At 38.8% G+C, this 24,303-nt stretch overlaps 1 protein-coding gene across 2 annotated transcripts in view; it reads left to right on the top strand.

Annotated features, from left to right (window-relative positions):
• Positions 1 to 24,303, top strand: part of thoc2 (THO complex 2) — a 145,591-nt gene that overhangs the window by 107,927 nt on the left and 13,361 nt on the right. Inside the window, exons 28-33 of one of the 2 annotated variants that reach the window (XM_067456848.1) lie at positions 1,880 to 2,064; positions 6,435 to 6,622; positions 10,898 to 11,000; positions 13,338 to 13,714; positions 15,535 to 15,593; positions 16,879 to 16,914. In XM_067456848.1, the coding sequence (XP_067312949.1) occupies positions 1,880 to 2,064; positions 6,435 to 6,622; positions 10,898 to 11,000; positions 13,338 to 13,714; positions 15,535 to 15,593; positions 16,879 to 16,914 (948 nt within the window). Of the gene's footprint in view, positions 1 to 1,879; positions 2,065 to 6,434; positions 6,623 to 10,897; positions 11,001 to 13,337; positions 13,715 to 15,531; positions 15,594 to 16,878; positions 16,915 to 24,303 lie in introns of both variants that reach the window. The other variant, XM_067456846.1, reaches the window with a different exon arrangement.

Genomic DNA, 24,303 nt, shown 5'->3' with positions numbered 1-24,303 from the left:
TAATTTAACCTTAACAGTGTTGATCCTGGATGTTGTCATCTGTGATCTTGACGAGCTTAACGTGAGGCTTCTACCGCTTGCATTGTGATCTGTAAACCTTCGATATCCAAATTAATCTTGTTACAACCATATTTTATCTTTTATATGTCCCCCCATGGCATATTTAAGTCCCAATTGAATTCTCCTCAATGAGAGGTGGTCCTTCTGTGTCCAAAAATATATTGGGACAAGGTTTTCACACTGATAGCAGTCATTGTAAGACAGTTCGCAACTCCGTTTGTTTGTCTGAGTTAGCAACAGCACTTAGGGTAGCGGGGCTTACTGATAGGTTAATTGTTGCTTAACACGCAGACTTGTTTAAAGCAGCAAAAGGTAACTTTTCAACCTTCATAATATATTTTCAAGACTTTTGTAATGATACATCAACCTACAATAGGTTGAATGACACGTCTGCCATAGCCTGATGGGGTCTGTATCGTTTTTATTCATACTTTTAAACTTCGGGTAGTAACCCGAGAACAAAAAGAACTACAAAATTCGACTGCTTTACGGCATATACGTCACTTCCACCAACACACACACTTCCTTAATTTCGGACGTGCGAGCCCAACTTTGTTCGTCGGATAATATAGTCATGTCTGAAGCAGCACAGACAAATAAGAAAGAAAAGGTTTTGTTGGAGGAAAGCAATAAGAGGAAACGAAAAAGTGATGGGATTAAAGGCAGGACGAGGATCAACATGTGACCAGCGTTTGCTCGTCGGCGTGAGCTGAAGGAGGCGTGCCCGACCGATGCTGTCCTGCTTGTTCCGGTGATTACCACACAAACATTGAACTGAAGTATCATATAGATTCTGTAAAACGGTAACCTATAATGACGCTGGCTTGAAAACGTAAATTTGCGATTATTTGGCGTTTGAAAAAAATAAAACCCATGAAATGATATTCATATGACCTGCTGAAGCATATGCCACTGACTGTACCTGGGATGAAGACATTTCACACGCGCCGCCAGAAGAACAGCTGCATGTGAACTCCTCCTGCAGTGTTCAGGGGAACTGTTAGTGCTGTACTGACCCGCGGGACGCTTTTATGAAGTTATTTGGCCCGCCCCGCACCACTGTATATATTTTTACAACCCGCCCCGCACCCGCGACCATTAAATAGACATACGGGGTCCGCGGGTTATGAGACGACCCGCGCATCACTAGCTCAGGGCTATCAGGGCTGTCATGTCAACAAATGCACCCGCGATGGCATCCCCTGATGTAGGAGGACAGCTTACGACAGTAGTTGAGGACATTATTTTTGCCCAACTGTAGGGGGACCCCGAGGGCAAAAGTTACCAAGTGTCGCTTTAAACTAATGCACAAAACTTGTTCAAACTTGTTTTTGACTGTTTTCTTTTCATTTATTTTTCAAATGATAATGGGTTACTTTAGTTTTGGGTCCAATTCTTACTATTAACTACGACTTTTGCTTCAGTAAACTCGTATTTACTGCTTATTAATAGTCAGTAAGGTATTTGTTAAGTTTAGATTAAGGGATGTAGAATATGATCATGCAGAATAAGGCATTTATATGTGCTTTTATATACTAATTAACAGACAATATACTAGTAATATACATGGTAGTAAGCAGCTAGTTAATAGTGAGAATTGGACCCTAAACTGAAGTGTTACCGGGTAATGTTTGGTAGTGTTGTAGCCCTGGCCTAGTGGTTTGTGTTGTGCCACAATATATGGATTAACATGCGAAATGCATGTGCATAGCTACACAAAATCTCAATTACAATGTTCATGGCATTCTATTTATATAAGGCTTTGTGATATGTCTAAATGTGTCTGTTTGTGATAGAAAAGCTCTGATTGTTCCCTCAGGCCTCGGTTCACTGTCTAGAGACGGGCGAGTACACCCACATCCGCAACATCCTGATCGTGCTCACCAAGATCCTACCCTGGTACCCCAAAGTGCTGAACCTGGGCCAGGCTCTGGAGTGCCGAGTTCACAAGATCTGCCAGGAAGAGAAAGAGAAGAGGCCCGATCTCTATGCGTTAGCCATGGGGTAACTGAGCCGAGAGCCGGCTGGCCTCAGCATTCTGAAGTGCTTTCACCACACTGGTTATCTTTCACTTTCAGGAGTCTAACTGGTGGTAGTTTGTAGTTTTCCACGTTTCAATTGTATTTGCTTAGTTTTATGTTCAGTGGCTTCCTTTCTGAAGGGTGTGTAGGCATCTCGATCTACTAGCGTTCTGCTCATGTTCCCCGGATTGGTAGCACTTTATTTTATAGCCATGTTCCCCATGCACATATTATGTACTTATTATAGTAATTCAAATAAGTGTGTAAGACTAAGAACACATTTTGAAGAATGTTTGTAAGCAAGCAGAGAGAACAACCATTCACTACCATAGTATTTTTCCCTCTACTATGGTAGTTAATGGTTGTTCTCTCTCCATGGTTACAAACATTCTTCCAAATGTCATCTTTTGTGTTCAGCAGAAGAATGAAACTCATACAGTTTTGGAACATGGGGGTGAGTAAATGATGACAGAATTTACATTTTTGGGTGACCTATCCCTTTAACCCCATGTATTTGCCTTAAATTAAGGCCGTCACCACCATATATATCCATAATAAAGGCTAGATGTCTCGTGCACGCTGTTGGCCAATGGAGGTCGCCGTCCGCAACTGGCGGCCATCTTGTCACAGGCAGCTCGCTCACTCGTAACAGTGTGTTTTAATGGTGTGCGTACTTTTAAATAACCATAACTTGATCAATTTTCAACCGATTTTCAAACTGTTTCGTTTGTTATAAACGTCAGAGATGTAGTTATGACACTACATACTTATGAATAATTATAACCATGGACTTCGATATGAAAGTAACATTGAACAGAACAGATAGGTGCAATAAAAAAGGTATTTATGTTAAATCAATATATAGGCTACTAAAACTGTGTACCGAATGGCAACATGAGAAATTTATTAATAATATCACACACACACACACAGCTCAGAATTTTTTTTTCCAGAGCTAGCTATAGCTAATATATATATATACTTTTATAATTAGAAAATCACTATTATAATAAAATATATACATTTTAAAAATTAAAACAAAAAAACATGCAAACTAAGTTTATTTTAACTAGACAAAAGATTGGTTGTCATAAAATCGTTATTGGTGTCAATAAACCTATATAATTGAACAGCTCGATTGTGGTCTCAGCCTTGATAACGTGCACGTAAGTTAGCCGTGATACACAAGCTGCACGATTAAGTCATTTATCGAAACGAAAAGCTGCAATTTCAACGTGTTAAAGCACCCAGATCTGTACCCATGTTAATAACGTTTGTAAGAAACCAAACCATTTGTAAATCCGTCAAGATTTCAGCGAGATAAGAGTATTTATGTTCGTACAGATCACTCACCTTACATCAGGTTCCACAGAGCCCGACAGAAAGCCTGCCTGTGACAAGATGGCCGCCGGTGATGCCGATGGTGACTCCGCCGTAAGACATCCAGCCTTTATTATGGATATCTATGGTCACCACAACGGATGGCCCACCTCTCCATTCATTCAATTGGACAATGGGTAAAAACGCAAATGGTGTCGGGCACTTTTCTGCTCAGACTTTTATTTATTTTCAACTTCATGCGCTCAGAGTGCTCCTACAAAAGCGTGAGGTGCCCGGGGTGCATAAACAGCGTGCACTGCAAAAGGCTCACTGCCAATAGGAAACTATTTTAAAAAAGGCTCCTCTCACTGCAAAAAATAATGCATTCTGTCTGATCTACTCACTGTAAAATAAAGTGCAACCATCGAATTTGGCTAGGAGGATCAAACACAGGAAGTGAGGCTATATCTTTGCAAGGCTTTGACACAATGGCATACATCTTTTCACTATTCATTGGGAGTAGGCAAAAATGCCTCAATCACATTAACCCAATCCCCACAAAGGTCAATTGTTCTCTCCCCCGCTCGACCCAGTTCTTGAGAAAAACCTTAATGAAGTCTCAGGTGTCTCAAATCTTGAATCTCGGCACAAACGAAAAATATCTCATTATGCAGATTTTGACACATCGTACATAGTGCATTTGCTACGACAATCTCTCAGGAGATCCATAGGAATCTGGTTACTGTTTCTCCATATATTTACTCATAGCTTTGAACTGTTTTTCCTAAATGTACCGCTGGGGGTGCTGTGACCAAATAAATCCGCTCAATGTGCATGTGCAGGTAGGCTCGAAACATTACTGGTAATTGCAGAAATAAATCATTAATGAGGGAGGTCCCCCTTTGCCAACCATCAGCTGTTCCTTAACTATCAGCAGGGAGTTATTGGGCGTCTCTCTTGGCAGAGGTTATTCGCATTAAGCCAGATTTATTCTTTGCTCCTTTTTGCTGCTTTTAGCATACGCGCCGCAATGGGATTGATTAAATGTGTTGGTCTGGTGCTGCTGAAGACCGTCTAACGTGGCTGGTCATCACAGGCACATGAAAAGCGATGGTTTGTTGAGGGGAAGGCGTATAATTCAGGGCTATTAATCTAACCAGAATCACAAGAGAAGGTTTGGCCTCTTAAAGAGCATCTTCATTGCTGTTTAATGAACACAAGTCCATTCAGCTATTGGACGTTGCCCACCGGAAGGCCTTTGTTGTCATGATAAGGCTATCTTATCAATTATCAATTGTAATGGGCTGTTTTGCTCCACTGGAGCTAGAATTAGGGATGAGGACTTGATCATGCCCCAGTGATTATCAAGGGCAATTCTGTCCTCCTGAATGACACTGCAGCTTCGTCCAAAACCTGGTCTGCTCCCTACATCCGCAGCTACGTGGCATGCTAATGACAAAGCACACAGATATTCTGTTTGATTAACGTTTTGTGGTGATATTTTAGTTTTAAATTAAGTATACAGTCAAACCAAAAATTATTGTCACCAGATATGATGTTTTATGTTTTTGGTGTGTGCAGGACACTATAGTTAGTTTATTTTGCTATCCTCACTTTCATAAATTGACATATTATACCCTAAAATCCAAATTTGGGACCCAAATGATTCAGGCACTTTGACCTGAGGAAGTTTTCCAAGTTTTCTTTCTTAAATAGCTTGTGACCTTTTACACCGCACACTGAAGAAAAATAAGCATTTTGTTGTCATTGTTTGACCTAAATTGGTATTATGTAATTGTGTTATTAAATTTAATTAAGATGAAGAAATTAATCCATTACATCCCCTTTTTTTTGTCAAAGTTATTCTGACAATTCTGAGTTCGTGTCATATTTTATTACCATTTTCTAAATTATATTCGACTAAAGTGATAATGTGAGAAAATGTTGAAGCTGTCTGAATAAATTTTGGTTTGACTGTATTTATAATCCACATTTCCCATCGGCCATTTTAAAAGGTGGCATAATGTCACTGCCATCACATGAAGCTACGCACAGATTACTAATCAAAATTTTGGGATCAGTCAGATTCAGTAAGATATTAATACATTTATTCCACGAGGGCACATTAAATTGATCAAAAGTGACATTAAATGCATTTATAATGTTACAAAAATTGTCTGAAAAGTGTCATGATTTAATCGTTTAATCATTGTTTTCAACATTGATGATAATCTGAAATATTTATTGAGCATCAAATCATCAATTAGAATGATTTCTGAAGGATCATTTGACACTGAAGGCGAGAGTAATGCTGAAAATAAAGCTTTGATCACAGAAATAATTTACATTTTAACATATATTTCAATAGAAAAGTTATTTAAAGTCATAAAAATATTTTACAATATTGCAGTTTTTACTGTATTTTTGAGCAAATAAATGCACCCTTGGTGAACATAACTTAATTTAATTAAGTTTAAATTAAACTTACCTGACTTAATTTTATCAAAACCCAACAATCTTAATGATTCCAAACGTTAAAACGGAAAGTGTATATTGCGTTTAAAAAGTTGTCGTTTATTTTGAGCAGCTCACGTGGTTTACAGAAAATGTTGATGTCATGGACTTTTGATTAATGTCCCTTCATAATGAGGAACTGATTTCTTTTTAATTGGCATGTCTTCTATCGCTGAAGTCGTAACAACTGTGGACTTGTAATTGTGTTGCGTTCATGCCACCAGTGGGATTTCTCAGCACACCTCAGCTTATTGGGCAGACGTGGGCCCTGTTCTTTGTGTGTCTCTGTAGATGCAAGGAATCAACAAGAAATGAAAGGGGGACAATCAAACCTTGTGTTCAGCCTCTCAAAAATATGCCAATCTTGTTACGTTAATATTGTCATGAAACCTGGTCTCAATGAACACAGCCCCTCTTGAGGATTTCTTTTTGAATCCATCCATTTCTGAGTGATTTTGTCTAAGCATTACACTTCATATTACCATCTGCTGTGATTTTAACCGTGTATGTGACTTGCAGCTACTCTGGCCAATTGAAAGGCAGGAAAGTGCACATGGTGCCTGAAAATGAGTTCCACCATAAGGAGCAGCCAGTGCGCAGCGCCACGCCTGGCACTCTTCAGAACGGACCTGGCAATTCGGGCAAGCCTGCAGCCACTGCCTCTGCCAACACTGGCAAAACCGAGGAGGGGGCCGTCGAGGACTCAGGTGACTTTGTTTTAAAGGGGTGGCTGCATGTGATTTTTCACCTTTTTAACTTTAGTTAGTGTGTAATGTTGCTGCTTGAGCATAACCACTTTAACTCCATGTTTTACACACTTTCAAAAATTCAAAAATGCGCCTACTTTTTTGGGGTGTTATTACAGCTTAGACAACATATACTTACATGTTTATGACTTTTAGCTGTGTTTTACGTATATTCAAAGGGTTTTCTGTAAAATGACACCAACATTTTGAACTTAGACCACTGTATGTGTGTATGGGAAGCTTTTCAATTTGGGTAGGCCAGATCCAGGCGGAAATCCCAAAAAACGGTCTTGGAGTTTAAGTAGATAAACAGTATCTGCAAAGTTACAGCGCTGAAAGTTCAATGCAAACGGAGATATTGTCTTTTTAAAGTTACGGCAGTTTATTGCCTACAAAAATGGCCGGTTTGGACTACAACGAGCTTCTTCCTGGGTTTGTGACATCATAAACCCTGGCTAGTCTCCGCAGATGACGTTTCCGGCACTTCAGCCAATAAAAATACAGGAAACTACATTTGGCCATCTAACCAATCTAAGACCATTGCGTTTTTTAGGAGGGATGGGCTTCATAGAAGCAGGAAGCAAACGAGCCGTTCAAAGGACAGTGGAGACTAGGGCTGTCAACGAATATTCTTAATTCGAATATATATTCGAATAGTTTTAAAAAAATGAATTTCGAAGGTGAAAATTAATATTTGAAAAAAAAAAAGGCGGAAAAAAATCCCCGCTGCGGTAGTCGAGACGTGGCTGTCTGCTTTGCGAGTGAGTGCGCGCATGGGGGTTCATGGACAGGTCACAGCAGGAGTCGCACTGTCACTGCTGAAAGTGGACGCGTCTGGCAGGGAAAATGGCAGAAAGTGCAGAGCCCAACTCAACGGCAGCAGAGAAAGAGATTTTAACTCCATAATCTAAAAAGCCATGTCTGGAAGTACGTTGGTTTTTGGTCGGTAGGGGTAAAATTGTTGAGCCACGAGATGGTTATATGCAAGCTATGTAAGATACAGTTAGCATACCATGCCTCATTTTATTTAACGTTAAACAGAAACATTACTAAAATGTAGAGACTGTACTGACTGAAGAGATATTGCATGAATAAAGGTAAATAATCACACCAGTGAAAGCAGTGCATTTATCCATGTCAGTGAAAAGTTCCATGTTTACCACAGCACAGCTCGCTCGGAGCGCTCAGTATGCTGTAAAACTTCAATTAATATTAATAATATTTGTTTTAATCACTGAATGAAGCCTGATATATTTGGGACAAGAGTCGCGAGTCTCGCGACCTTAAATTGCTTGCACAAAACTCTTGATCAGCACAGTTTGTTCGTTTAAACCGTTATCCGCAGAGAAAGAGAGAGAGGTCTGTGCTCTGCGGTCTTGGCCATTAGTTAATTTATATATAATAATAATAATATAATTTATAATAACAATCTACTTGTTTTTGTGTAATACGTTGTCAAATATGTATAAACTTAAATAGACTACCTATACAAGTAGTTAATGTCTCTTTGTATTCATTTGTCCTGTTATTGACGTAATGCGCGCCCAGATGTTCGAATATTCGTTTGTTTTAGAGGGAATATTCAAACGTCATTTTTGAGCAATTCTGACAGCCCTAGTGGAGACAGCGGTGTGGAATAGATTCAAATATAAGAAAAATATGGCGTAAAAAAAAGTATAAACACGCCCCATAAACACAACCAAGCCTAGAAAAAAACACGGAATCACAGCTTTAATAATTTTCAAGTGTTTGTCTATGCAGCTTCAGGGATTGATTTGGTAGCATCTGGACTTGTTTGTCCATTTATTGACGCCGTCTTGACACTCGTTTAAAACGAAACACGTTGCCAATGCGTACAACACTCGCTGCGGGAATTGCCACCCTGAGGGAGTTAATTGCAATTACTGTGTGAATTGGGGTAAAACAGCAGAGGATATTAGAACAGAAAAGCCTCACACAGACCCATTAGCACAGAAACAACCATGAGGATTGATCACAGGTCATATGACTACAGGCTCTTCAGAAACACATTCTGTCCAGCCCACAGCGGTAGCGGCTACTTGTAACAGGCTTTTAGTTGTGGGATTGCTCTAAGCATGTTAACAGGGTACAAACCCATGTTCCCTTTGAATTTAATGGTTTTTGATTGTATCATAAATATCAGTGGCTGTGAGGGATCACAAATGAAACTGGAGGTTAGAAATTAGTGTCATGTTGACCGAGCAGATGCTTGTAGAATGGAGATTAAGTTGTTTTGAGGAAAAAAGGTTGAAAATTACGAACTTGTTTGTTTAAAATAAACAGAGATAATGATTCTCCCTCGATTCTGAATAGACAAATAAACAAAACATAATTTACTTGAGGTTCTGATTAAATGTTAATTGTTGCAGTCTATAATATATATATATATATAATATATATATATATATATATATATATATATATATATATATATATATATATAATATATATATGGTAACACTTTAGTATGAGGAACACACATTCACTATTAACTACGACTTTTGCCTCAATAATCTCCTAATTTACTGCTTATTAATAGTTAGTAAGGTAGTTTTTGTAGCATTTAAATTTAGGTATTGGTTCGGATTAAGGGATGTAGAATAAGGTCATGAACAATAAGTCATTAATATGTGCTTTATAAGTGCTAATAAACAGCCAATATCCTAGTAATATGCATGCTAAACTAGTTAATACTTAATAACTGAACCATAAAATAAAGTGTTACTACATAAGGCCTTTATTAACCCATCATATATATTATAATGGATGTATGCACTTTTCTGAGCTTCAAACTCATGAGACCCGTTCCCTGCCGTTATAAAGCTTTGAAACATCAGGATATTTATTATAACTATAAGAAAGTCATATACACCTAGTCTTGAGGGTGAGTTAATCATGGGCTAATATTCATTTTAAACTAATCTGTGATACTGTGTGGTTGAAAGGACTGTTTGTAAAGCCGTTTCATGCCTATATACATGACAGCAGCTCTCTCTGGCTCGGCGCCAACGCAGATTTGAATGCACGCCTGTGATGGTACTTGTGAAAGCTTTGAACGCCGTCATTTATGAGGAATAAGATCGCAAGGGTGTTTAAATCGAGCTCAGGCTTTTAACGGTTAATCGTGCAGCTCTGGTAGTGTATATCCACTTTTAGGAAATGCCTAGATTTGCTGGAATCAGTGTGACAGCCTTTTAAAAGACCATTTTGTGGAAACAACTATGTTTGGCACTAAAACGAGTCCCCTAAAAACCACACATAGCTTGATACCCAAGTAACAGCACATCTGTTGTGAAACATGCTGTTGCTACAAGTTCTTGATGCATTTCACCTGGAGTATCTAGCCCTGTCCATTGCAAGATTGCAGTCGTATGTGAAGAAGTGAAACCCTCGTCATCACTTAAATTCTACCTCCCATTAGTAGCTGTGATAGTAATTGCTTTGAGCATAATTTACCAGCACTCAGTGTGTATTAAATGGGCACAAAGTGCTAACAGTTGCGTTTTAAAATCTGAAAGGAACATCGGTAGCACTTTAATATGGGGAACACACATTCACTATTAACTACGACTTTTGCCTCAATAATCTCCTAATTTACTGCTTATTAATAGTTAGTAAGGTAGTTTTTGTAGTATTTAAGTTTAGGTATTGGGTCGGATTAAGGGATGCAGAATAAGGCATTATGTGCTTTATAAGTGTTAATAAACGGCCAATATCCTAGTAATATGCATGCTAATAAGCAACTAGTTAATAGTTAATAACTGAACCTTAAAATAAAGTGTTACCGGAACATCTTTTGGAGTGAAATGTATTAGCGTGACACTTTTGGTACGCCACTGTAAAATGCCCACTGTGTAACCTCTTTCTTTAACTTTTTATTCTCTTAAATCTCAAAGGACATTTTCAGATACGTTTAAATAATTTACTTTCCGTGAAGCACAATCTGTGCGTTATTCACTTTTAATGAGATTTCAGTGGCACATGAAGGATGCTTGCAATTTTCCGCCGTGCTTAACGCCCATCAGTGGTTATAGCAGTGTATGTTTAAATCAAGAGCAAAATCCATAACTACTTCTCCATTTCACCAAACGCTGGAGCATTGGCTCTGTTTGACTTTCTGTCATCTGTCACTTAGTTTGTCACGTTTGGTAGGTGTGGGCAAAATAACGAGGTCTGCCCTTGTGTGACGTCCATGTCGGCTTGTTCTATTTACAGATAAATCCAAGGACAAATCTCAGGCGGCTCAGAAAACCGCCAGCAAAAACAGCACCGCAGCCAATAAAGTGAGCAGCAGCAACGGAAGCAGCACGCCAAACAGGTACTGCACCCAAGACCCGATCCGGATGATGTACTGCTCTCATCTCTTATATAATGTCATTAAAAGTTAAAGCCCTGGGGTGAGAAAGTTTAGCAGGGGCTTATTATTTCAAACTACTCGCCAAATAAATCAATCCTTTATCAAAGTCTACCTTCCTTATGAACTGTGTAATCAAATTGAACAGTGTTCCAGGCAAGAATCCTCTTACAATTCTATTAAACTGAGCAATTGCAGAAAGAAATGTCTTGAAAGGAACCATCTCTGAAAGGCATGGCTGTTACAACGCACAATTGCACGATGGCCCATCAAATTGGCTGTGTAAAACATCATTTCGATAGAAATACTTCAATGGGAGTCGCTGGGAGACCGGGGGAGAAAGGTCCCATTAATTTCCATTCCGCAATTGTGTGAATGGAATGAGATTGTAATGGATTTCTGAGTGTTTTAACATGGTTTGGTGGGGTCAGGGAAGGTGGCGCAGTCGGGAATATGTAATTCACCTGAGATGAGAGGACCGACAGCGCACGATGTGCTCTGTTTACATGATGAATGACAGTCAGGAGAATTCAAGAGCTCAGAGGCTTTGAGAAAACAAACAGCGTAATATTAGCACTTTTTTGTTGCATAGGTCAAGTTAGATTTCAAACATTTAGTTTACACTTTTTTCCCTTTTCATCTTATTTTTCCATGTGTGCAGTTGGCTAGTTTCATTTTGGCTAGATATATTTGCGTATCCACAAATGGGGTACAAAATAGGCCTTAAATTCTAGGAAGTCAAAATTATCTAAGCTTTTCACCAAATGGGCAGTGAAATTAAGTGGTTGATTTTAAAGAAATACTGCTACACTGCAAAATATGCTCTTCTTACTTAGTATTTTTCTCTAGTTTCTAGTAAAAATTCTTACATTAAGGAACATTTACTAGACAAATAAAAAGTATTGTCTTGTTTTGGGAAAAATAACTCAAAACTAAGAGAGTAAATCATGTTGTTTTAAGATTATTTTGCTTACCCCACTGACAGATTATTTTGCTTAGTTTAAGCAATAACTCTTAATTTTGAGCTTTTTTCCCAGAACAAGGCAATCATTTTTGTTTTTCTAGTAAATACTTCTTGTTTTCAAGAATTTTTAGACATTTGGACTAGAAACAAGACAAAAATACTAAGTAAGAAAAGCCTTTTTTTGCAGTGTAGTCACAACTAGGGATGGCGAAAACTAAACATTTTCTTGACCAACCACCGAGCCTCATTAGCCGGTTGAAACCGGTTAACCAATTAGTTTAAAATATGCTGCGCTTTTTGAAATAACAGCCGCGAGCCGCGCCTGCAATTTCGAAACTGTCGCATCTCTCTATGATCGCTCTGCCTCCCGCTCTCACACACACACACACACTGTCCCGCCGCCGACACCTCCCTTCCACTCTACCTTGTAAATAGCCTACAGTGCGAAACATGAGTCCCGCAAACGCGCCGCTGAGGAGCTTGTTTGTAATTGGAGGACAAATGGCTCCTTAGTTTCGAAATGGTTTGGGCACAAGGTGATCGTGTTGAAAATAAAGGCGTTTGTCTAGCGTTAGACGCTCATTTGAAATGTTTCCGCGGCTTATTTAAGAAAATGACAGCTCCGAAGAGACGCCGCTTTAGTTCGAGGTAGTGCTAACAATAATAAAGAAAGATGATGATCAACACCTTCTGTGTTACCACTGAAATGTAGATGTAATATATTTCCAAATGTAAGCCCATCTTAAGCAGAATGACCCTTCATACTGTCGTCTGCCCCGGCTCTAACCTCGAGTGTTTTAGCCGGTTTACTTTTTGCAAACCTTGTGAGCGCGCAAACCCAAACGCTGTGACCTCGCGCCATGTTTTTATTGGTTTATTAAGGACAAACAGGCGAGTTATGAAAAATTGAGTGTGAGGGATTTGTTCACTTCACACAAAAAGATTTTGTAATGAGACGGCTAACTATAGCAGCGTTTAGTCCACTGTCTATAATAGCCTAATTTAGAGATCTTTTTTTTTTTAGCCGACAACCGACAACTTTGATCGGTTAACGTTGATACGGTCAACCATCGGTCATCGGTTAACATCCCTAGTCACAACCTCGAGAGCTCAAACTGAGTGACTTAAGCTCATGTAATATTGCATGTGTAAATTTTCAATATTCGTGACATTGGACCTTAAATTATTGGAAATCAAAATAATCTGTGCTTATGTGATTCCTTAACGATGTATAAGCATTTTGTGAATGATGGCCATCGAATCCAGTAATGGTTTCAAAGTTTAGAAACTAATAAAATATTTCAGTATACTTGAGTTAATCCCCCATCTCTCCACAGCACTAAAGGGAGCAAAGAGAAGGAAGATAAAGAGAAGACCACTAAGGAGAAAAAGGATAAGAAAGAAAAGAACCCAGGAAGCACTCCAGAGCCCAAGGCAGGAGGGAAGGACAAACAGAAGGAGGAAAGATCCAAGGAGGAGAAGCCCATTGACGGCAAGGAGAAGACGCCCAAGGCTGAGAAGGATAAGAGGAAGGATGAGAAGAAGGAAGAGAAGAGCAAAATCGATGGAAAATCTGGTGAAAAAGAGTGGCCGAAGGAGCGCGACGTGTCCAACGACAGCAAGACAAAGGAAAGCAGCAAGCTGGAGAAGAGCGCTGGGGCCGGAAGCCTGAAGTCCCTCGTGCCCAGATCCGACGGAGTCGAGTCTGAACGGGGTAAGACAGCCATAGTTACACCTCTGTCACTCTGTTTGGATGTTATTTTAGTGCTTATGATAAAAATTTAAAGTTTAGAGCAAAAAACGTTTGTTTTTAGTTCACTCTAGTGTCTTTTCCAACTGTTAGTGGATGATATATTTGCCCTTAGCAAAAAAAAGTATGTGAACCCCTTGAAGAATATGCCCTGCAAAAAAAATGCATTTCTTACTTAGTATTTTTTTGTCTTGTTTCTAGTCAAAATATCTAAAAACTCTTACATTAAGGAACATTTACTAGACATGTAAGAATTGTCTTGTTTTAAGGGAAAAATAAACTCAAAATTAAGAAAGGAATTGTCAAAAAAAGACAATTACTTTTGCTTGTCTAGTAAATACTTCTTGTGTCAAGAATTTTTAGATGTTTGGACTAGAAACAAGACAAAAATACTAAGTAAGAAAAGCATTTTTTGCATGTGGATAATGTTAAAGTAGAGATCATACAAAATGCATGTTGTTGTTTTTTAAGTTTTTATTTAGTGCTCTCCTGAATTAGATATTTTACATAAAAACAAAATAGCTGAAATTATCAAAATGGACCCTTGATTCTTAATACCGTGTCATTCCCTGATGATCCACGGCTGTTTTAGTTTTTTGAGATGGTTGTTCTTGAGTGTCTTGTTTGTCCTGAGCAGTGAAACTTCTGCAAACGCTTCAGTTTTCCAGCATCTTTTGCATGTTTGAACCCTTTCCAGCAGTGACTGTGATTTTGAGATCTGAGGACGATTGAGGGACTCAAACAACGAATACAAAAGCTTTAAACATTCACTGAAGCTCCAGAAGGAAACGCATCGCGGGCTGAAAACTTTTGAACAGGATGGTGTCCACATTTTTTGTATTTCATTTAAAAAAAAAAAAAATGTTTCATTTAGTCCTGCCCTTCGGAAGCAAAAGATTATACTTACATGTTTCCCGGAAGACACATTAAGTACAATTTACCTGGATCTTCAAATTCAATACGTTTTCACCCCCAGCTCTTAATGCATCGTGTTTTCTTCTGGAGCATCAGTGAATGATTGAAGCTTTTGTAATCGCTGTTTTTGAGTCCCTCAATCGTCCTCAGTGTGAAAAGATGGATCTTAAAATCATACAGTCACTGCTGGAGAGGGTTCAAATATGTGAAAGATGCTGGAAAACTGAAGAGTTTGAGGAAAAGAAAGAGACTCCAGAACAACTATCACCGCATACACGCACAGTTTTTGTTGTCTTGTGGACTATATGTATACATATTTTATGTAAATTATCTTAATCAGGGCAGTACACTGCAAAAAAAAAGCTTTTCTTACTTAGTATTTTTGTCCGGTTTTAATAATTCTTACATTAAAAAGCATTTACTAGACAAGCAAAAGTTTTGTTTTGTATTGGGGGAAATAACTCAAAATTAAGTGAGATTTGGCTTAAAATAAGCAAAATAATCTGCCAATGAGTTAAGCAAAATCGTAATTTTAAAATCTTAAACTGATAACAAGATTTCGCTTACACCATTTGCAGATTAATTTGCTTATTTTAAGCAAAAGCTCACTTAATTTTGAGTTATTTCCCCCAAAACAAAACAAACTTTTGCTTGTCAACTAAATTCTTCTTAATTTAATAATTTTTAGAAATACTAAGTAAGAAAAGCATTTTTTGCAGTGTACTAATAATAAAATAGCATGCATTTTGTATGATTTCATTAAAATGATTCGCGAGTTCTTCAAGGGGTTCACATGCTTTTTCTTGCCACTGTATATAAAGCAAAAACACGTTTCTAGAAACTGAACCTTGAATTTCGTCTCTCAGCAGAGCAAAAAAGACGAAAGCTTGACACTCACTCGTCACCGTCGCACTCCTCTGCAGTTAAGGTTAGTATGGCCTGAGGAGAGCTGTGCACTTCTTTCCACTTGTCCCTGTCGGAGATCACGTGTTTTCCAAACCTTCCTCGTCCCTCCGTGTCGCCCATTGGAGTTTGAGAGAAGGCTTCTGGAGCCCAGCCGTTGTAGGAGAGCAGTGGGGGGGGATTTTGCATCCTATGGACTAATTTTTTGGGAAAATATTTTTCAATAAATGTCAAATTTTTTATGATAAAATTCCAAGGACTTGCCAAAATCTTAAATTCTAGCACATGCTTCAGTTTTTGCTCACTTTTACATGCTAAGAGAATCTACCCAAGTGCCTCACACAAGTTGTTCTTTTTCGTATACCGCACTTTTTTTTTTTTTTTTGTGTAAGATTGTAAATATAAATATTTATTTTTGTAAATCACCCTCCCCCTTTTTGAGAATCGTTGCATATTACTTGCTGAGAAAGCAAAAAGTAAGAAAGATAAATACAAATCAGTCTTTTTTTTTAAAACTAAACATGGAGACGAGAGATTGTTTCCGCTGGAAGAAATCCCGACGGCCTTCACGTCTGCGACTCCTGAAGGAGCTGGAATATTTTCCTAATTTTGCTGCTTCACAGATCCAGGATCTCCAACAAGAATATGCTCATCTTCACCGCAACTGCTTGATTTTTTTGGTCCATCCTGGTTTTTTCCCCGCTCCCGATTCGCGCTCTGCCATGGAAGAGTTTTCTACAAGAGTTGCGCAGACATCCTTGTGACCAGCGGGCGGCTTCTTCAGCATCCAGAGAATGGCGCGTCACCAGCAACTACTACATAAAGAAAAGAAAACCAGGAAAAAAAAGTGTGGGCATGGCCTTCCCAGAGGGATCTGTCTGTCCGTGACCAGGAATCTTGTTGCAATTTTCAATGAGCGAGGCCTCATACCAAAGTGTACATTACCTCCTTCTATTCCCTTTATTTATGAATCCTAGATGAGTTTAGCTTGTTTTATCATCTTCATGAACTCCCATAGTTAGTTTTCAGAATGTATGCTCTATATATTATACCAAAGATACGAGTTAATGCTCAGTTGATGCTCAGTGCAGTGACGTTCTCCAAACACACACATGTAGGTTGAGAGAGAGCCCAGTGCAGACTAACGTTAGGCTCCCATAGTCCAATCTCTTCATCTCTAACCATGTGAAAGTTCTAGTCTTTGAAGGTCTTTTTGGGGATGTGTTGAGTGACGGCCAGCCTCCCCCACCCTTTCTGCTGCTGTGTGACATCCTCTCCAGCTCATCTGTCATCTCCATTCATTCCTACAGGACAATCTCAACGACCTCAAGGACTCTGCTTCAAAGGTTTGGACCTTTTTTAACCCTTAACTCTCAATGAAATCTAGTAAACTGACTACCCACACTCAAACAATCATTATAAATGCATCTTATGTCCAATATTGGCATCTAGGTATGCGGTATTCGCTGAAAACTTATGGTTAGGTAAGCAATATTTGTCACAAAAGCTCCCTAAAATGGCCAAATATGCAGTGTATTTAGACAACATTAGTGCACAAATAGGTAGGTTGCATTTCTTTGAAAACTTCAAACACTTTTTGGTGCCCTAATAAGACCCTATGATTTCTGTTATGCATTATTAATTATAATTATATACTTATAAAGGTGGAATTTACTGTATAATGTGGATGGAATTTGGCAAAATTTTATGAATAAATCAAAAGTAGGGATATACACTTAATCAAATCATGATTTGGGTTAGTGTCTATAAATATGAATGCGGTAAGAGACTAATAAAATCTCTGTGCGAATGAGCGGCTCAGATGCACACACACACTCAAAGGTCTTCATGAAAACCTGTCAAACTAATTGTTTGTTTTGAAGAAATGACGATAGAAATTTATTTTTATTAGAGGTGTGATGATACACTTGGCCCACAAGAGGAGATTATACATGATATTGGCTCCAAAATTGTATTTTGTTATTTGTATATCCCCTTTCACACTGCACGTCAGACCCGCAATATTCCCGGAGCATTGCCGGGTCGCCTTCTGTGTGAAAGCAACCATGTCCCGGAATTGATTACCGAATTTGACCCGGGTCGGGGACCTAGTAACATTGCGGGATTCGACCCGGGACGAGCGCTGTGTGAACAAAAGCCGAAACTAATGCCGCAACGTGTACGTAGTTATCGTGCGACTCCTAGAGCTTGTTTTTTCAGTAATACAACCCTGCAGTGCCAGAAGAGCTCGTCGGTGTTTTAGACGCAGAGAGTGTTTGTATACAAAAGAAACTAAAATTAAAAAAGCAGAAATGAGCGCAAACTGGACACAAGTCGAGACCACGGAGCTCCTTACTATCCGCGCTGAAGCTGAGATCGCTCGCCGTTATACGTCACATCAGGATGTCACGTGTCAACTCGACCCGGGACCGTTACGGGTTGTGTGTGAGCGCACATATTACGGTATTTCGCTGGCAGTGTGAATGGACCAAATCTAGCGGCCCGGGAACAAATGCCGGGTCGCATTATCCGTGTATTTGCCGGAATCGCAGTGTGAAAGGGGCTTAAGATTGTTGCCATTTCATGTAATAAAATATTTCATCGTTAAACTATAATGTAGAGGGTTAATTAAAGGGATGGTTCATCCAAAAATAAAATTTCTGTCATTAATTCCTGGCCCTCATGTCGTACCAAACCCATAAGACCTTCGTTCATCTTCTGAACTCAAATTAAGATATTTTTGATGAAATCCAAGAGCTCCAACGCCTCCATAGACAGACATATATAATTAACACTTTAAAGGTCCAGAACGTTAGTAAAGACATGGTTAAAATAGTCCATGTGACTGCAGTGGCTCAACCTTAATGTTATAAAGCCACTGGAATACTTTGTGTGCAAAATACAAACAAAATAATGACTTTATTCAACAATTTTTTCTAAACAATTTCTTCCATCTCATCAGTCTCCTACCCGGTTTACGCGCATGCATTGTTGTGGTCATGTGATCTGCTTCGGCCAATGGTAAGCCAGCAGTCTAGCGTAACTCACTATATATACTACTTCAACAGACTGACAAAGACATTAAGAAGTTATTGAATTAAGTTATTTTTATTAGTTTTTTGTGCACAAAAAGTATTCTTATCGCTTCATAAAATTAAGGTTGAACCACTGAAATCACATGGACTATTTTAACCATGTCCTTACTGCCTTTCTGGACCTTGGAGGTTCAGAGAGCTTAATTTGTGTTCTCAAGATGAACGAAGGTCTTACCGGTTTGGAAAGACATGAGGGTGAGGAATTAAAGGGTTACTTTAGCGATTTAGCATATGGCTTTGTATCAATAGAAACCCGGGAGTACATTAGAATGATTTTTAATTGTAGTGTATCAATTGTATGAATTTTTAATCTGTTCTCGAACTGAACTGATTTTTATGAAAATGAACAAACGGTGTGAAAGTGATCCGGTGATCCAGTAGCGGTGGCTTTGGGAGTGGCCTCGTTGGGCAGCAAGGCAATGCATTCTGGGAGTTGCTGTCTTTCATCCCCATGAGCAAAAATAAATGTTTTCTTTTCTCAGTCTAGAAGGCACCAAATTCAAAAGTAAATCACATTTCTACTACATTAATTTTTAAATACAAACCTTAAAGCAGCACTAGGTAACTTTTCAACCTTCATAATATATTTTCAAGACTCTTGTGATGATCCATCGACTTACAATAGGGTGAATGACACGTCTGCCATAGCCTGAAGGGGTCTGTATCGTTTTTATTCGTACTTTTAAACTTTGGGTTACGGGTAGTAACCCGAGAACAAAAAGAACTACAAAATTCGACTGCTTTACGGCATATACGTCACTTCCACCAACACACACACTTTCTTACATTCGGACGTGTGAGCCCAACTTTGTTCGTCGGATAATATAGTCATGTCCGAAGCAGCACAGACAACTAAGATAGAAAAGGTTTTGTTGGAGGAAAGCAATAAGAGGAAACGAACAAATGATGGGATTAAAGGCAGGATGAGGATCAACATGTGACCAGCGTTTGCTCGTCGGCGTGAGCTGAAGGAGGCGTGCCCGACCGATGCTGTCCTGCTGGTTATGGTGATTACTGACCACTCAAACATTGAACTGAAGTATCATATAGATTCTGGAAAACGGTAACCAATAGACTACTGTAATGACGCTGGCTTGTAAACGTGAGCTTCGCGATTATTTGGCGTTTGAAAAAAATAAAACCCATGAAATTATATTCATATGACATGCTGAAACATATGCCACTGACTGTACCTGGGATGAAGACATTTCACACGCGCCGCCAGAAGAACACCTGCATGTGAACTCCTCCTGCAGTGTTCAGGGGAACTGTTAGTGCTGCACCAACCCGCGGGACGCTTTTATGAAGTTATTTGGCCCGCCCCGCACCACTGTATATATTTTTACAACCCGCCCCGCACCCGCGACCATTAAATAGACATACGGGGTCCACGGGTTATGAGACGACCCGCGCATCACTAGCTCAGGGCTATCAGGGCTGTCATGTCAACAAATGCACGCACGATGGCATCCCCTGTTGTAGGATGACAGAGCTTACGACCGTAGTTGAGGACATTATTTTTGCCCAACTGTAGGGGGACCCCGAGAGCAAAAGTTACCCAGTGCTGCTGTAATGCTAAATCACTGAAGTAACCCTTTAATGACAGAAATTACATTTATTTTGGGTGAAATATCCCTTTGAACCATTAGAATGGAATCCAGAAAAATTGCAATGGCAAACCCAGAATTTGATGAAAAATGAATCTGATTTCCAAAGCTAAGATGTTGTCTAAGTATACGTTGATGCCAGAAATGCCATCTAGGTAGGCAGCTGTTGCTTGGCCGTTCCAAACCCGCCTGTGATACCCGAAAATACGGTTTATGTAGGCTGCGTTCCTTCAGACGATCCAAAGGATGCCCAGAAATGTTGTGTGTGTGTGTAGGCAGCTCTCTAGCTTTTGAGGTACTCCCAATATTTCTCATGCCGGTGCGGAAACTTTCTTCACGGCTGTAGATTATAGCACATTTTGCGGCACATGCCAGGTGTGGAGTTTTTATAATGGTACATTGGTCTCTTAAAAAGTCCCTTTTCCCTTCAAAAGATGGCAGAATATCCCTGAAACATGCGTAGCGCGCCTGTGCCGCACATCCCTCTGCTCCTCTGCCAGGACGTTTTATATTCTGCTAATGTAATTTCAGCCCAACAATATCCTCCATTCTTCCCGTGGCTACGCTCTCCTGGGCTCCTCTCACAGTCCTCGGAGTCTGATTGGACTTCTATTCCGCCACTCGAGTCTCTTTTGAGCAGCTCCTGTCAACTGGCGGCGAGATAAGTGTTTTTGCAGTTTGGTCACTGAAGAAAATATGCTGATGGCACCACCTGAAAAAGCAATACAGCTGAATTTTGAGCAGCCTGTTATTTTAATCTATCCTTCTCGCTCGCTCTCTGAAGGCCTGCTGTCAAAGTATTCCTCCACATTAACTGCAGTATCATCCGGATATTAAGAGAAGTGTCCTTATAGGACTTTAGTTGCGTGATCTGTTGTTTTCCTCAAGCAGCAGGGTTTATCTTGCAGAAGTCAGTTGTTTCTCGGAGGATATTTTGTCAGCGTCGTGTACGTTCTTGTGATTCAGTTGTCAGTTCAGATTCTGCTGTTGAAGTGCTTTCATACATGTGATTAATTCTGCTGTCGATCTCTCTCAGGGTGTTTGCGTTATTAATCTGTTGTTGAAACACTCACCAGATTCCCTGACATACCCGTTTGGAACGGAGGTATGTTATGATGATGATGATGGGAATGCAAGTGTCTTTAACGTTGGGAAGAGCGTGAAGGGTTGTCACCAAAAATGCCAGCAGGATTTTACCTTTCTTCAGTCCCACAGAAAGAACTACTGCTTTTCAACACTATACTTGATGTTTTATTGTGTAATTATGTAGTTCATGAATCAGTCAGTCAATTAAAGACCCCCAAAAACGAACAAATTATAAGCAACAGAATAAATAAACCAGAACCAAAAAACATTATGTAAATGTTGCAGGATTTTTGTCAGGACTTCAACAGTGGTTTCAAGATAAGTAACCTTTGAGAAATTAAAAATACTTTATTTTTTTATTATTTTTTATAGCTTATATATATATATATATATATATATATATATATATATATATATATACACATACACACATACACATACATATAATAATAATAATACGTTTTATTTATATAGCGCCTTTCCAGAGCTCAAGGACACTTTACAATAAACAAACAACAATAAAGCCAATTGAAAAACAGAGTAGACAGAACAACAGTAGGCAATTGAGAGTGCAAGTACAATAATTGAGAAATCGGAGTGAAAAAATAAAAAAAAATAAAAAAATTCTAAGACCTATAACATTCAGAAAAGAGGTGTGTTTTGAGCATGGATTTGAATTCAGAGATAGTGGCAACAAAACGGAGTGATCGGGGTAGAGGGTTCCACAATTTGGGTGCTATTACACTGAATGATCTGCCCCCCATTGAAGCAAGGCGATGCCGAGGGACAACGAGAAAGTTGGAATCAGCAGATCGTAGAGAGCGAGTAGGGTTGAAGGGGAGAAGCAAGTTACAGAGGTAAGGGGGAGCAAGGCCGTGCAGAGACTTAAAAGTGAGAAGAAGAATTTTGAATTTAATACGGTAAGACACAGGAAGCCAGTGAAGGTCATGCAGAATTGGGGAAATGAGCAGAACGTTTGGTGTGTGGGTGAGTAGTCTGGCAGCAGAGTTCTGAATATATTGTAATTTGGAAATGGAGCTAGCTGGTAGGCCAATGAAAAGTGCATTGCAGTAATCAAGACGTGATGTGACCAAGCCTGCAGTCTCCCTCTCATTTACTGAAGCTTTCGTGCCTCGATCGCCTCCCGGTGACCGGTCCCAGTATAGCCGCCCCTCAGTGATTTCTAATGGAAGCGAGGCAAACTAAACAATAAAATTACACTTCAAAATGTTTTCCCCAAAGTTAGTTTATGTCACTGAAGGCAGTTATCATCACGATGATTTCATTTCAGGTGTTCGTTTTAAAAATAAGTTTACTTTGAGTTAGTTATTTGATGCTATAAAAACGGGGGGTGTGACGTCATGATTGACAAGATTGATGAGACTGACGGCTTCTCTGAGTGAAGTTGTCACTGAGGCACTAACGGACTTTTTTCGAAATTTTTGGGAGCAGATTAGAGCTTTAGCTTTAATTCCTACATTTCCATAACTGTTTATTTCACACCAACATAATTAATTGTTCTGCATCTGCGAGAGAGTGGGCGGGCTTTTGATATCGCAGCTGTACTTCCTGCTCTACTTCCTGCGCTCTACTGCGCAACTCCGGTCCCGAAATCGCTACTGTGCAGACTCGGTCCCAAGATGTCCGCACCGTGCAAGGCCGTCTGAAAGCTTCAAATCTGCCAAGCGGAAACGGATGATGTCGAGTCGTCCATATTTTTTTACGGTCTATGGATGTGACAAACGCATGGATGAGTGTTTCAGCATCAGAGATACTGATAAAGGGACAGAGCTGAGCGATGCGACGTAAATGAAAGAATGCTAATTTAGTGACGGAATTAATGTGAGAGTGGAAAGATAAAGAAGAATCAAAAATTACACCAAGATTTTTATTTATCCATTAGAATTTATTATTGATTATTTATTTATTATTGATTTTTTTTATAAATGCATTTATTTGATCAAAAATACAGATTTTTTTTTTAAATTGTGATATATTAAAATTTAAAATAATTGGTTTTCAGTTTATTATACTTTAAATTATCATTTATTTCTGTGATGCAAAGCTGAATTTTTAGTATTCCTCCAGTCTTCAGTGATTGTGATCATTCTCATATGAGGATTCATTTTCAAAGTTGGAAACAGTTCTGCTGCTAAATATTTTTTCATAACCTCTGATACTTTTTTATAATATTTTGATGAATAAAAAGGAAAAAAGTAAATAAAATAAAAAGCAAATTTAAATCTTTTGTAACAACAATATAAACTACTGGTCAGTCTTTTTTTTCTTTTTCTTTTTTTAAAATAAATCAATTGTTTTATTCAGCAAGGATGTGTTAAATTGATACAAATTGACAGTAAAGGAATTTTATATTGTTTGAAAATGTTTCTATTTTGAATAAATGCAGTTCTTTTGAACCTTTTATTCATCAAATATATACGGCAGCAGAACTGTTTCCAATACTCATAATAAATCCTCATATGAGAATGATTTCTGAAGGATCATGATCACTGAAGACTGGAGGAATGATCCTGAAAATTCAGCTTTACATCACAGAAATAAATGATCATTTAAAGTATAATAAATTGAAAACCAATTATTTTAAATTGTAATATCATAATATATATATTTTTTTTTCTGTATTTTTGATCAAATAAATGCAGGCTTGACGAGCAGAAGAAACCTCTTTCGAAAACATTACAAATAGTAATGTGTCCAAACGTTTGGCCTGTACTGTACATGCATACCATGGCTCGACATTAACGCTCGTCCGGGACAAGTGGATTTTTTGAAGGGGTAAGTAAAAGAGACTTGCCCGACCGGACGAGAGCCTGACTAAAATGCCAATAACAAAACAAATATTAGGGAATCACAAAAAGGTAAGAATGATTCTGCATTAATTTAGTGTAAGTGGCAATTGATAGTGGATAATATAAATATATATAGT

This window comes from Pseudorasbora parva, chromosome 11 (assembly GCF_024679245.1).
Source record: "Pseudorasbora parva isolate DD20220531a chromosome 11, ASM2467924v1, whole genome shotgun sequence".
Taxonomy (NCBI): domain Eukaryota; kingdom Metazoa; phylum Chordata; class Actinopteri; order Cypriniformes; family Gobionidae; genus Pseudorasbora; species Pseudorasbora parva.
The sequence above is the reverse complement of the archived record's forward strand: the minus strand, read 5'-3'. Positions and strand labels throughout refer to the sequence as shown.